Source organism: Mus pahari, chromosome 10 (genome assembly GCF_900095145.1).
Source record: "Mus pahari chromosome 10, PAHARI_EIJ_v1.1, whole genome shotgun sequence".
In the NCBI taxonomy this organism is placed as follows: Eukaryota; Metazoa; Chordata; class Mammalia; order Rodentia; family Muridae; genus Mus; species Mus pahari.
Genome location: NC_034599.1, coordinates 53,093,605 through 53,107,723, shown reverse-complemented (window position 1 = coordinate 53,107,723; position 14,119 = coordinate 53,093,605). Strand labels below are relative to the sequence as shown.

Here is a 14,119-nt window from a genome sequence, read left to right as displayed (position 1 = left end):
AAAAAAAAAAAAAAAGAAAGAAAAGAAAGCCACACTTCCTAATTCTCCCCCAAATAGCCACCAACTGGGGACCAAACAATCAAGTGCCTGAGACTTGGAGGTGAGACGGGCATCTGATTCAAACCACTACAGCCAGCCTGGATGGCACGAGACTCCTTCAAACAGCAACAAAGGTCAGCCAAACAAACAGAAGAATGGAAACCCAGAAGTGGCAGAAGCTAGGAGTGGCAAGCCATGGGCTCCAAACCCGGTGACATCTCCACAACTTTCTACTTCCTCTAGGTTCTTCTTGCGACCACTGGTGCCTTCTTCCTCTTGTTTGTCAGCTAATGGTGTCATGCCTCTGTTCTCTACCATGGATGGGTGACAAGCCCAGGATATAAAGTCATGCAGGAACATCTTTGAGCTCATAAACATATCCTGCTCATAAATATACAGCGTCTGCTGCTACCAAAATAGCTTTGGATCCCAGCACAGGCTTTTCTGAGAACAGACTCATCCTTTCAAGAATTCTGTGAAAGCAGAGGATCCTCTGGTCTGGATGCCCAGCAAAGAGAGTTCCTCAAACCTGGTGACGCACACTGCCCCGGCTGAGACCGCTACCTAAGTCCTGATGCAGATCACAGAAGGGACAGACCAGACTCATCTCCATGTAAATATTGACTCTAGCTCATTCTGGCTATAGTCAGACACTGCGGATTCAGTCTGACACCATTTTAGCTTTCTTTGAAGGTGTAAACCCCTAGCTTCTCTAATGAAAGGGGATCCTGCTTGTGGGAAAATTTGGGATTGACTCAAGACTAGATAACTCTAAATTGATCATCCCATCTCCTTGGTCAGGATTGTTTTAGAGATGGGGAGTTCTAAACCTCTGTGTGCCAATATAATCCAAAGAAAGGCATGGCTTTGGGATAGAAAACAGGTCTTCTATCCGCTAGCCCAAGGCTTCTGAAACTTTCCAAGCCAAACATCATTCTGATAGCGCCAGAAAGAAATATATTTTAAAACAATTCATATATATAATAATTATTATTAAAGATGGAAGCAAATTAACTTTCATGCAGATGAGATGTGTGTGCCTATTTATTTTTACATAAAAAGTTAAATCTTGGCCAAATATTCGACACTGCAGATAATAAACCAATATTTGTCAGAGTTGATTGTCATTTTGATTTATAATCACTAATGCTGAGAACGTCACTTTACATAAATACACAATACTAGTGGCAGAAGTATTTTCAGGGACATTTTCTAACTTGTTAGAGGTGCTATCTTAATCCCAAGCTGAAGTTCACTTAGCTTTTTTTTTTTTTTTTTTTTTTAAGATTTACTTGTTTATTTTACATATATGAGTACACAGTAGCTATCTTCAGACATACCACACGAGGGCATCCTCTTAACTTCTGAACCATTTCTCCAGTCCCTGCTTACTTTTTTTTTTTTTTTTTTTTTTTACTTTATCTGCATTTATTTTATGCTGGATTTATTCCCGTGCCATGAGTTTTCGTTTCTTCAGTTTCTTCTGGGATATCTTTTTCTTCTAAGTGAGATAATCTCAATGTGGCAGGGGGAGCTCATGGATGTGTTAATCCGGCCATGAGCTCTGTAGGTTCCTCAGCGCATCTTAGGTGCCTTGTTCGCCTGGATGTATTCAATGACTAGAGAATCTGTGTCTAAACCCTTAAGTTCAGCATCACTCTCTGCATTTTTAAGCATGTGCAGCAAAAATTCAGCACTCTTTTGGCCACCGTCCCTGTGTCCAGCCCCACTGTTTGGCCTGGGAGCACCTACCGACTCCACCATTATACTGCAGGAATGGCACACATTGCTTCTTTGAAGTGACATCCTAGATATTTGGTAGCTTTGTGGATATGCATACCCTTGATGGCCTGGGCAGTTTCCTGGGTGTTCTTAAAGTGAACACAAAGGTTTGAATCTCTTGATTTGCATGATTTTGTGGGATTTTCTGAGTCAAGAGAGTAGTGAACCATCTTCACAGGTCACCTCTGGACGCTTACAGGAGGAGGAAGCGCCTACTTATCATTTTTTAAAATGCCATTCAAGTTAGGAATTTAAACGGCAATCGTGGAAATCAAATAGCCTAATCCGATGCAATTCAAAGATATACTAATTTGATATTTATACACTGTGTAATACATAAGTGACTATAGAAAAATATTGTCATTGTCTCCCTGATTAAAATATTATGGTTCTATAAGAGCAGGAAACTTTGTATGGACAGTAAAGCCCCTGCCATCCACGACATAAAACAGTCCTCAGTGTGAACCAAGGCATTTCTGGGGGTTTTTGTTCACATTGGGTGTCATGGTGGTCTGCACGGAGCAAAGTGTTCATGGTGTGTATTTAGATCTAAGCCTGCGGTGATGTTGCAAGCTACAACACAGGCAAGCACTGCTAGAAACACTTCTGGTAGAGAGCTATTTTGAATGAACTTGATCATTGTTCATTCAGAAGCCTTTTACTGTTGCCAAAGTCTTCACAACTCACATCCGGCTATACAACCCCATGTGATGTCACAACCTACAGCTTCGGAAAACGAGCACTGGTCTGGTGGGCACTTGTCTGTGCTGCTGTTGAAATCCTCAAACAGCCTCAGGGAGCGTAGCTGGCTATCCTATTAAGGGTAAGAGGGGAGAAAGGGCCCAGGGGCTGCTGATGTGGCAGAGGCAGAGGCCACCAGCCCTGCCTTCCATCACGTGGCTCCTGAGGCCCAGGTCATCCAGCTCAAGGAAGAATGCCTTTACTAACTGCTGGACCGTGCTCCTCCACCACCCCTCCTACCTTTCCCTACTCTTGATCACATTGAGTCTTGCCACGGGGAGGCTGGCCACTCAGGGCCCTCTCCTTGGGGAGCCAGCCCTGCATTGGTGGAATGGAGCACCATGCATGAAGAGTGCTGTCCCTTCCAAGGAGTCCCCAGAATCAGCAATACAAACGCACACCCAGACAAAGTACACGAGCTACGGCCAGAAGAACCGCCATTAATGCTCACAGCAATGCCAGTATGTTAAGCTAATTTAATGAAAGCCCTGGAAGGAAGGTCATGGGCTAGACCTGGGTTTGTTAATAATGTCAGGCTTCATTTGAACCGCTCCAGAACTCCCTCCCCACTGCCTCCAGCTACCTGCCACAGGTTGCCGTTTTCCTCAGAAGTCAACAGTCTTTTCATACAAAAAAAATGTGGGCTTGCTTTTGTTTTTCTCTAGAAAAATAATTAAAGTCCCGGAGCTCAATAAATACTTAAAGAGAATGCGGTTTTAATTAAAAACCTTCTGCCGCTGCTGTGGTGGCAAGTGTCGCTTCCCAGGCAGGCACGCTGGTGGCAGCCACACGCAACGCAATCTGCTGAGGATATGAAACCAAAAAACCTGCACAAATAATAGTGGGTAATTCTGACTCTTTACAGAAGGGACAGGTGGTGAAGAAAGATGTCTAGGGGCAGAGCCAAGCTCTTCTCCCTGTGGGATAAGCAGGACATAAGCACCAGGAATGCACGTGCCAGCGCGTTCATCCTATCTAGACCCAAGTCTTTAAGACAACAATGGTGGCTAATTCTATCCAGCAACTGGTGAGGAAAATGTGCTTCACTAAAGCACCAAGTACCACAGACTGAGTGCTTGACAATGTCTTGGCTCCTTTAATACTCATGAGGAAATTCGCTCATTCATATTTGTTCTAAAGATGTATTTATTTTTATTTCATGGGGAGGGGGGATGGCTGCATGGGTAGATAGATCTGTGTGCCACTTCTACATCTGATGCCTGGGGAGGCCAGAAACAGTGTTGGCTCCTCTGAAACTAGACTTATAGATAGCTGTGAGCAGCCAGTGCTCTTAACCACTGGACCACCTCTGCAGCCTCCGTCCTTTATTTCTTAGAGGTGCAGAGAGGTTAAACCAGGGCCCCATAACTGGTGTGTGATAGAGTCTCGTGCTGGAAAGAGAAATGATGGCTTAGAAACAGGGCCTGTCTTTTCTGGGGAGTGACCTTTCTGATAGAAATTAGGTTAGGAAAGGAAATTGGAAATGCTTGCTGGAATCTCCTGCCTGCTGTGTGTGTGTGTGTGTGTGTGTGTGTGTGTGTGTGTGTGTGTGTGTGTGTGAACATGTTAAATTGCAGGCACTGTAAAGCGTGAGACAGTATGTTCCACAGTAGGGCAGCTGGGGGGAAGTTCCCCCAAGCAGGCTGCTGATGCCAGGCTATTGGCTATTCCAGGTTCTTGGAAGCTCTTCCTACACCCCTTGACCAGTCCATCAGATCACCCACGTGCCACATTAAAATACAAGGGCGCATGACAGAGCAATTGCTGCAAAATCGTGCACACATTACCTGGCCTAAACTTAGTCAAACACCCATTCCTTCAGTTTTCTTCCCCTACTCTCGCCCAGCTTAAGGCCAATAAGTTTCCTTTGTCAGCTCAGAGACATTTTAGAAGCCTCAGGCAAAGTAATGAGAGGCAGGGACAGGCCTGCAAGAGAAGGCGCTCCGGGTCAGGGTCAGGGAGGTTTGATGGAAGCTCTCTTGCCAGGGCAACTATGCACACCGTTTAACTCACAGGAGAATGGTGCACTGTTGGATTCTGGGCGCTGGGAACCCCGTGGGTCACGAACTGGCCAAACCTATTAGAGTAAGGAGGGCCGATTGAGTTTTCATGGGGGCACAGACTGGGGATACCGAGAGAAAACTCGAGGATTTTGGTTAAGCATGCCTCGGTGATAGCATTTCCCAACAGTACCGCAAAGCCACAGGCTCTTTGGTGCCCAGACCCGCTCGTGCCATCCCTTCAAGGTCAAGGCCTTGTCTCTGCACACTTCAGGCAATATCCAGCAGGGGGCGCGCGGGTACCAGGGTTGAACCCCAGATCTCCGCGGACCTAGCGCGGGGAGCAAGTCCGAGGAGCCTTCGGTTTCAGCGATCCCACCACTTGGACCATCCGGGACCTCAAAGGTTGAAGTTTGTGGAGGTCAATCCACAAAGCAGTCTAGGGGCGTTAGCTCTTGGCCTCTGCGTCTTTCTGCAGTCAAGACTGCAGCTTGTCCCTGAACTGGACAGAGTCTGAATCTGGAGCCCTCTGTTTTCGAGCTTGACAACTTTTCTGTCGCTCTTTTCTCCCACTTTTACTGCACTCACCTGATTAAACACTTGTTCCTTTAAAGATCAGAGACGTAGGGCAGGAGTGGGAGGTGGGAAGTGTTTCTACGCCCGGCTTTCCTTCCCTAGGTCATTGTATTATTAACAGTAAAAGCAATCGACGGCAATTCTGGGCGGCGCCAGGGTTCTGCCTGCCGTCTTCTAGCAGAGCTCAGTGGTTGAATCAGGAATTGCAGCTTCTACCCGAGACCCTGCGGACGCTGCTAGAAACGACTCCGGCTGTCCTTGTCTGGACCGGCACTAGGTTCTGCAGGGTTGAAGACGGGGTAAGGGATGTCTTCTCCCTGGTGCAAATTCGGGCAACAGAAGCATTTTTCGGGAGAGTGGATGGGAAGCTGGGTTCCACGGGAATCAGTACCCCAGCCAGCGTGGTCGCCACGCCCTTAAATTATCCTGTAGACGCTGGAACCGCCCTCTCCACAGGGAGTCCCCTGGCCTCAGCCTCTTTAGGGAAGAAAGCCAGAGTTGGGAGAGCTTACCCCAGACACTCCTGCACGTCCGCGCGATCGAGAGAGTTCATGAGCCCATTCTTCCTTTCAGCCCTCGGCCCTTCGCTCCTCCTAAGTTATCCCTCGGTAGGCTTGCATCCCTCCAAAATAATAATTAAAAAAAAAAAAAAAAAAAAAGAGCTGACTAGAAGTAAAAATCGGATGAGTGGATGTTCACTGGCAGAGGAACGCCCACGCCTTGCGTCTTTCTCTCCCCCACCAGGAAAGTCCTCAGGACTCTCCATCCCAGAACACTGAGTTTTAGTCTGTCTGCTGCCACACCCTCTTCTGGTTCGAGGAACCCCCCACCCCCTCAAGGTTGCTAGGACGTGAACAGGACATTCCTCTTACTTTGCAGACAAAGAAGTCGGTAGGTATCGGGCGGCTATTCCAAATCTCTGAGGCCTTGTCCCAGGTTAGAGCCTTGCGCTGGACGGCCTCAGACAGACGTGCAGGATTCCAGGCAGGGAGGAGTCAGAGTTCTCATCCCCCCTCCCTTCTCAAAGACATTTTCCCAGGACAGCTCAAGTACCCTCTTCCAGGTTCGGTCTGTGGGGTTTCCAGGCCCGAGCAGGTGTGAAGTTCTAGATTCCGAACTTGGCTTAGCTTGTGGGGGTCCCAGCAGCCGGTAGCCAGGAGAAGGAAAGAGGGAGGGACCAAAGTGTGCACACACCAGTGTGTTCATATTTAATTTACAAAGGAGCCTCAGAAACCCTGCCGGGTGGTCTCTTTAGATGCAGTGTTCTTCCTGCATCTCTCTGCGCCCCCCCCCCCCAGCTCATTAAAATGCTTAACACTCAAATCGGGGTATTGATCTCTGCAGAGGCCCCAAACACACTGCCATCCAACCAAGACAGAAGGCTGACTCTGATGAGGGCTGGGAGACCCCAGCACCCCAGTATTACAGTGTGTATGAAAGAGAAGGAGGGAACTCTCTACAAAACCTATGCCTCTTTACCAGTTCTGGCTAGCAGCTCTGTCTCCTGGGATGCCATAGGCGGGGGAGTGAGATGATGCATTTTAGTCAAATGCCTAGACATCCCTTGAAATTCTCCTGCTCGTCGCTAAAAGAAATGTCCAGGGTTTGCCAAAGAGAACAGCGAGTCCTGAGTCTGCTGAGGCCAGCTGTTACATGAGGGTGTGAGATGACAGGGCGGTGGCTGCTGCCTAGGCTTTCACAGTGTGTGTGTGTGTGTGTGTGTGTGTGTGTGTGCATGAGCATGCAGGGGTTGATGGCCTGCTTGCTAGAGATGCAGACAGGATACTGAGGAGTGGGGTGGTGGTGCAGGAAATGCTCAGGGGTCATAAGTCCCTAGACCACAGCACTCGAGAGGAGCAAACGGTTTTTGTAACTATCCTGGTCCCTGTCGCCACTATCGGTGGCAACCTCGGTGCCCTGTTAGCCCGCAGCAAGCAAGGGCAGAGTGAGACACTTGGGTGAGTTCAACCTAAGTGTTTTAGGCGCTCAGAAGACACCCACCCCACTGTGAGCACCAGGTAGCCCACGGGCAGTGGAGTGCACGCGCTGGTTTTGCCACAAAAGAGCTGAGCGTGGAGTTCAGGCTCAAGAGGCTGAGCAGGGTCTGCGATGGGCTGGGGGAGGTGGGCGTCTCCTCTCCGCGCACCCTGCAGGGCTGCGCCTACTAATCTGGCGAATTAGTCTGGCGGTGATTGGGGGTGGAGGGGAACCAGGATTTGTATCTGCCCAGATCCAGGCAAAATATGACAGAGAGGGTGAGGCGTTCTGCTAACACTATCAATTATGCATCGTGTTGAACGAGGCTTCGGGGAGGGGGAGGCTAGCAGCCGTCAGGAGGAAAAGGGTCCGGGAGAGCCAGGCAGCGCAGTTCAGCAGGTCCCGCTGGAGGTCTTTCTACGCCACTGCTTGCTTTGGAGAGGAAAAAAAAAAAAGTATTTAAAGGCAAAGACACGCCCCTCCAGTCCTATGCTTTTCTTTCTCCCAAATTCCTCAAAGATGGTTTGTCTCACGTGTTGCGGGGCGTAGAACGGCTCGCATTCAATTAGAAGTGAAGCTCGCGGGCGCTGGCGGGACGGGCGCGTGAGGGTGAGTGAGCGTGGATATTTGTGTGCGCGCAAAAGAGAACGGTGAGTGTTCGAGTGAAGGTGTGCTTGTGAAAATGTGTGTGAAGGTAGGGAGAACTTAGCGCGTTGACGCGATTATTACATGTCGACGAGTAGTTCTAACCTGTGAAGGTCATGTGAAGAGGATGTGTGTATGTGTGTGTGTGTGTGTGTGTGTGTGTGTGTGTGTGTGTGTGTGTGTATGTTGGGGAGGGGTTTGGAGGCATAAGGACATGGGCATAAGGCATAGTGACAATGTCATCGAATGTGTAAATGTTGGGAGAAGTAGAAAATGGGTGATAGGGGTTCGGTGGGTTGGGTAAGGCGGAGCCTTAGGCTATGGGCGTATGGAGCCCCTTTAGACCTACAGGTCTCAGCCTGAGGTGAGTAGAGGATCTCTATGGCTTTAACAAATGTAAACGCGGCACGAGGTGGGAGACTGTGCGCGTTCCCGCCGAGCACGGGGGCGCGCGACCGCTCTCAAACCTGCAATCATCGAGAAGTAAGGCGAACAGATAAGAAAGGAAAAAAAAAATTGAAGTAGGACTTCGGGGCCAAGGGGAGTTCTTTCAATGTACTACCCTTTTCTCCCCACCGCCACAGCAACAGATGCTGAAAGCTCCCTTGGACTGTCACCTGAGTCTGGAGACCGGCTTGCAGCCCCAAGGCAGCACACTGCACGTCAGAGAGCAGCAGGTAAGTGGAAGGTCCCCACAATCTCAGCCCACAGGGTCGGTCCAGCCTAGCCAGGGTTGGGTGGCTGTCTGGGAGGAACAGAGAGGGGAGGTGCCTCCCTTAGGAGCAAAAGCAAGAAGGGACCCGCTAATCAGGGTGTAGGAGAGGTTCTTCCAAGACTGACAGGATCCTCAAGTTGGGGCAGGGAGTCTATGTTAATATATTTGTATGTCTGGAGACAGGGGATGAACTCAGGCGTCTTGGGGCTCTAGAAAGAGGCGTAGAACCTTGAACTGTCTCCAGGTTTATTAGCTAGAGACTGTCCCCTAAAAACCTGTGGGCCGAGGGATTCGCCTGGGCTCTGTGAATCCAAAGAGGAAGCTTTAGTAACTGTTTCTATAGCATGCCTGCTCTAGTCAGGGGGTAGAATTTTTCTTCTCAGAGGAAAGCATGGTTGAGCAGTTGTGACTCTCCCCTGAAGGGAGCTGCAGCCCAGGGCAGGGAGGTGAGAAGGCAAAGTGGGTGGGGGCTGCCTAGATCCCCCACACCACAGCTCACAAGTTCTCCATGGTGCTCATCGGCTAGGGGTTCAGTCTCAGAGGAGGTCAGTGTGGTACCTATGTCTCTGAGTGTGGCTGGTTCACATGAGGACTTGTGTCCCTGTGCCTGTCCGTTCTCACTGTACACAGGAAAGTGCTTTGCTTCCCGGTGGAGAACACTGTGGTAAAGCTGCATTGAGTTGGGAGAACAATGAGGTCCCCCGGGGTATATTGTGTAGATGTCTGGGTGCCCGTGTTTTTGTGTCTACATAACTCATTGTGAACCTCCTGACAGAGTCTCAGTGCCTTGTAGTGGGAGGCGGCAGTGAGATGCCTGAGTTTTTGTTTGCGCTGTTGTTGCTTGTAAGGAAGTGTGTGCGAGTGCTGTGCGTGGGACAAAGGATTCCGAAGAAGACAGTCATGAACTCCATTTCACCGAATCCAATGAAGATAGAGAAAGAAGGGTCCGTGTGGGGCCCATTGCAGAGCACAAGCATTAGATGCTTTGGAGGGAGCAGTTCCAGATAAGGGGATAGATGGGAGCTGGGGGTGGGATAGGGAGGATGCTTCATGCTCTCTGGAGAAACAAGACAGTTTCTGAAAGCAAGCCTTCATTGAATCTGCAGGCTTTCACTGGCCTCAATTCAGTAACCAAGGTGTCAGGAGCCTACATAGGTTTAGGAGGTAGAGTTTGTTAGGGGAGTGAGAGAGGTGTGGAATAAGTGACCATCTCCCCCTTCACCTTGACTTCCCTCTGCAGGAGTCATGATGGGGCCCTTTGGAGCCCTGTGTTTGGCCTGGGCTTTGCTAGGAGTGGCCAGAGCATGTCCCGAGCCTTGCGCCTGTGTTGACAAGTACGCCCACCAGTTTGCAGACTGTGCCTACAAGGAGCTGCGCGAGGTCCCAGAAGGACTGCCAGCCAACGTGACCACGCTTAGTCTGTCTGCCAACAAGATTACGGTGCTAAGGCGGGGGGCCTTCGTCAACGTCACGCAGGTCACTTCGCTATGGCTGGCTCACAGTGAGGTACGCACGGTAGAGTCAGGGGCATTGGCAGTGCTGAGTCAGCTCAAGAACCTCGACCTAAGCCACAACCTTATATCCAACTTCCCTTGGAGCGACCTTCGTAACTTGAGCGCGCTGCAGCTGCTGAAAATGAACCACAACCGCCTGGGATCGCTGCCCCGGGATGCACTCGGCGCGCTCCCCGACCTGCGCTCTCTGCGCATCAACAACAACCGGCTTCGTACCCTGGAGCCCGGCACGTTCGACGCACTAAGCGCGCTGTCTCACCTGCAACTCTATCATAACCCCTTCCACTGCAGCTGTGGTCTCGTGTGGCTGCAGGCCTGGGCAGCGAGCACCCGGGTCTCCTTACCGGAGCCCGATTCTATAGCGTGCGCCTCGCCCCCTGAGCTGCAGGGCGTGCCCGTGCACCGTCTGCCCGCCCTGCCCTGCGCACCCCCCAGCGTGCGTCTGAGCGCAGAGCCGCCGCCTGAGGCGCCTGGCACCCCTCTGCGCGCAGGCTTGGCTTTCTTGTTACACTGCGTCGCCGAAGGCCACCCCACACCCCGCCTGCAATGGCAACTTCAGATCCCGGGTGGCACTGTAGTCTTAGAGCCACCGGTTCTCAGCAAGGAAGAAGATGGAGGAGATAAGGTAGAGGATGGGGAGGGTGACAGAGATGAGGACCTGCCTACGCAGACTGAAGCGCCAACCCCAACTCCAGCACCTGCTTGGCCAGCGCCTCCAGCCACCCCGCGCTTCTTGGCCCTCGCAAATGGCTCTCTGTTGGTGCCCCTCCTGAGTGCCAAAGAGGCAGGCATCTACACTTGTCGTGCACACAATGAGCTGGGCACCAACTCAACGTCCTTACGGGTGACGGTGGCTGCAGCGGGGCCGCCAAAACACGCTTCTGGAACAGGGGAAGAATCTGATGCGCAGGTCCCGACCTCTGAGCGCAAGGCCACCACTAAGGGCCGAAGCAACAGCGTCTTGCCCTTCAAGCCTGAAGGCAAAACCAAAGGCCAAGGTCTGGCCCGAGTCAGCGTGCTCGGGGAAATCGAGGCAGAGCTGGAGGAGACAGATGAAGGAGAGCAGATGGAAGGTCAGATCCCTGCAGATCCGATGGGAGAGAAGCACTGTGGTCATGGGGACCCCTCTCGCTATGTGTCTAACCATGCATTCAACCAGAGCTCAGATCTCAAGCCGCACGTTTTTGAGCTGGGCGTCATCGCGCTGGATGTAGCAGAGCGTGAGGCTCGGGTGCAGCTGACGCCTCTTGCTGCGCGCTGGGGCCCTGGGCCAGATGGTGCTAGCGGAGCGCGGCGGCCCGGGAGGCGGCCACTGCGCCTACTCTATCTGTGTCCTGCGGGGGGTGGCACGGCAGTTCAGTGGTCACGAGTGGAAGAGGGGGTCAATGCCTACTGGTTTCGCGGCCTGCGGCCTGGCACCAACTACTCCGTATGCCTGGCACTGGCGGGAGAGGCGTGTCACGTGCAGGTGGTGTTTTCCACCAAGAAAGAACTGCCGTCCCTGCTGGTTATCGTGACCGTGAGTGTTTTTCTCCTGGTGCTGGCCACCGTGCCCCTGTTGGGTGCCGCCTGCTGCCATCTGCTGGCCAAACATCCGGGCAAACCCTATCGTTTAATCCTGAGGCCACAGGCCCCGGACCCTATGGAGAAACGCATCGCCGCCGATTTCGACCCGCGTGCTTCCTACCTTGAGTCTGAGAAAAGCTACCCTGCCCGTGGCGAGGCGGGAGGTGAGGAGCCAGAGGAGGTCCCGGAGGAAGGCCTGGATGAAGATGTGGAGCAGGGGGACCCAAGCGGGGACCTTCAGAGAGAGGAAAGCCTGGCGGGTTGCTCATTGGTGGAGTCTCAGTCCAAGGCCAATCAAGAGGAGTTTGAGGCTGGCTCGGAGTACAGCGATCGGCTGCCCCTGGGAGCGGAAGCAGTCAACATCGCCCAGGAGATAAACGGCAACTACAGGCAGACAGCTGGCTGAACCCCCAGCACGCCTGGCCTGCCCACCTCCACCTTGGGTACCTCGTAGCCTAGGGATGGCAGGACTTTACCACCCTCGCGGGACCCCGCCCCACCCCCAAGCCTTCAGTTACTCTGCCTCCTTAGCCTTCCCCAGGGGTCATATTAGGGATTTCTAGGAGTGGGCCGAATTCAAAGGTCATTCTCTTGGCGGGTTTGAATCCCCATCCCCACCCAAAGCACAGAGTCAGGCTCCTACCTCCTCTAAGACACCACCCATGGCGGCGAGAAACCGTCTACGCCTTCCATTTCACCACGACGATCCGCGAAACCTATCGCGCACCCCATCCGGTGGAACTTGGAGGCAAGGGGAGCGCGCCACGCCAGTCGTTGGCCACATATGTGATAATAATGGGGTTGGTCCGACGTTTGCCCGGGATCCCCAGGACAGGTCCCCAGCGTGGAGCGCTGTGGCTCTCACTTTGATCCCACTCTGCCTTTTCAAGGTTGCATGTGCCAGAAGTTCGCTAATTTTTACTCTCAACGCTCCTTTCCTATAATGATCCAAATCCGCGCGTCCCCCCATTCCTACCTCCACCCCATTTCTGTCTAGTTGGAGCCAAACTGGAGTCCTGGTAGGCCTTTCAACTCAGCGCACTGATTTTCTTATTTTCGTTGTTTTAAAAAGCAGCGACATTTCTGGGTCTGGTGCTAATACCCCCTTCCCACCTTCTGGGAAATTGGGTGTGAGTGTGTCAGGTGTGAGTGTCGGAATCTCTTTTCTTCTGGCTCTCTCCTAATTTCAAGCGCTCCGGAACTGCGCGCCCCTTTTCCTCGCAGGGTGCGGCCTTGGTTCTCGGGCCACTTTCGTTGTCAATGTCTTGCAGATGCCAGAGGCTGGTGCGTGCCACAGTGGCTCTAGCAACTCGATGGGGTCCAGACCCCAGCAGGCGCGTGCTGGGGGTGCAGGGAGCTGTTACTCCCGGGCGCATCTCAGGCCTGCCTAAGGCCTGACCGAGGCAGCAGGGGGTTGCGAAGTCCGGGAGGGACACTTTAGTTCCCCGCGTCTACCCTCACCCCAGGAAAATAAGAGTTTGCCTAGCGTGTAATCCCCGCCAAGCGTGGGCTATAGACTTCTGTGTCCTGTAAAGTGTGCCGGTGTAGTGTAGCGGAGCCGGGGGGTTGGGGAGCGGGTGGGCAGGTGGACGAGGAAGAAGGGAGGGAGAGGGCGGGAGCGGCTAGGGGACTCGGGTGGGGTCAGGTTTTAGTTCTTTTAGGAAAGGTCAGGGGGTGGGGTTTCAGGCGTCTGGACCAAGGCTCTGGCTCTGGGCGAAGTGCAGCACAAACGTGGGTGGCCCGGGGAGGAGTTGACCCCGGAGCCCACGTCCTTTTCTAAATGCTTCTGTATGTAAACTGTCAATAAAATAATCAATTTGAACAGGACTCGGTGAGTTTTTTTGGGGTCGGGTGAGAAGTCAGGGGACAACAAAGGAATGAAGCTGAGGGTTGAAGGCGGAAACCACCACAGAAGGTGTTTTTGGGATTCCTTTGGCATTTGCCTGGTGGTCAAGTGAGTTTTCCGGTTGTTTGCTCTAGCCCCTGATCCGGGGGTTTCTCAGCTCCTGGTTGGAGCTGAAACCGCTTGGGGTGGAAGGAGGCTGCCAGACAACAAGAAGGGCTCTCAGGGAGCGAGAGGCTGCCAGCACTGGCCCACTGTTCTCTTTGGGTTGAGACTGTTGGAGTACTGGGGCTTCTCTGTCTCTATGTCTGTCTGTTCTGTTTTCAGCACCACCTAATGAGTTCTCTGGGAAGATGGGGGGATGGGCAAGGGACAGATTGGAGAGGAGATTTCCTAGAGGTAGGACTGCTGTGGTTTGCAGAGAGAAGTCACAGCACACATTTCAGAACAGGCAGGTGATTACAGAAAGTGAAAGGTTGCCTAAAGCTCACTCCACTGAACAAGGTGAAGTCAGTTTGTGTGTATGTGTGTGTGTGTGTGTATGTGTGAGTGTGGGTATGTGTCAGTATGTGTGTGTGTGTGTATGTGTGTGAGAGTGTGATGAGTGTGTGTGTGTATATGTGTGAGTGTGGGTATGTGTCAGTATGTGTGTGTGTGTATGTGTGTGAGAGTGTGATGAGTGTGTGTGTATGTGTGTATGTGTGTGTGTATGTGTGTGTGT

The 14,119-nt window shown here is 52.1% G+C and overlaps 1 protein-coding gene across 3 annotated transcripts; it reads left to right on the top strand.

Moving 5' to 3' along the window:
- Positions 1–7,388: 7,388 nt before the first annotated feature.
- Positions 7,389–13,382, top strand: Islr2 (immunoglobulin superfamily containing leucine rich repeat 2). Of its 3 annotated transcripts, XM_021206767.1 has the most exons (3): positions 7,389–7,724; positions 8,345–8,437; positions 9,716–13,382. In XM_021206767.1, the coding sequence occupies exon 3, from the start codon at positions 9,721–9,723 to the stop codon at positions 11,959–11,961; it is 2,241 nt and encodes a 746-aa protein (XP_021062426.1). In that variant the 5' UTR covers positions 7,389–7,724; positions 8,345–8,437; positions 9,716–9,720; the 3' UTR covers positions 11,962–13,382. The 3 variants fall into 3 exon arrangements, with proteins under 3 accessions (XP_021062426.1, XP_021062425.1, XP_029399396.1); XM_021206766.1 differs by lacking the exon at positions 7,389–7,724 and having other exon boundaries at positions 7,999–8,437; XM_029543536.1 differs by lacking the exons at positions 7,389–7,724; positions 8,345–8,437 and adding an exon at positions 9,256–9,419.
- Positions 13,383–14,119: the final 737 nt, after the last annotated feature.

What these genes read in the sequence shown, in the direction of transcription:
- Islr2 (XM_021206766.1), top strand. Translation starts at nt 8,314, where the DNA reads ATGTACTACCCTTTTCTCCCCACCGCCACAGCAACAGATGCTGAAAGC. An exon ending in TGCACGTCAGAGAGCAGCAG is followed by an intron (nt 8,438 to 9,715) that starts GTAAGTGGAAGG and finishes TTCCCTCTGCAG; the next exon opens with GAGTCATGATGGGGCCCTTT.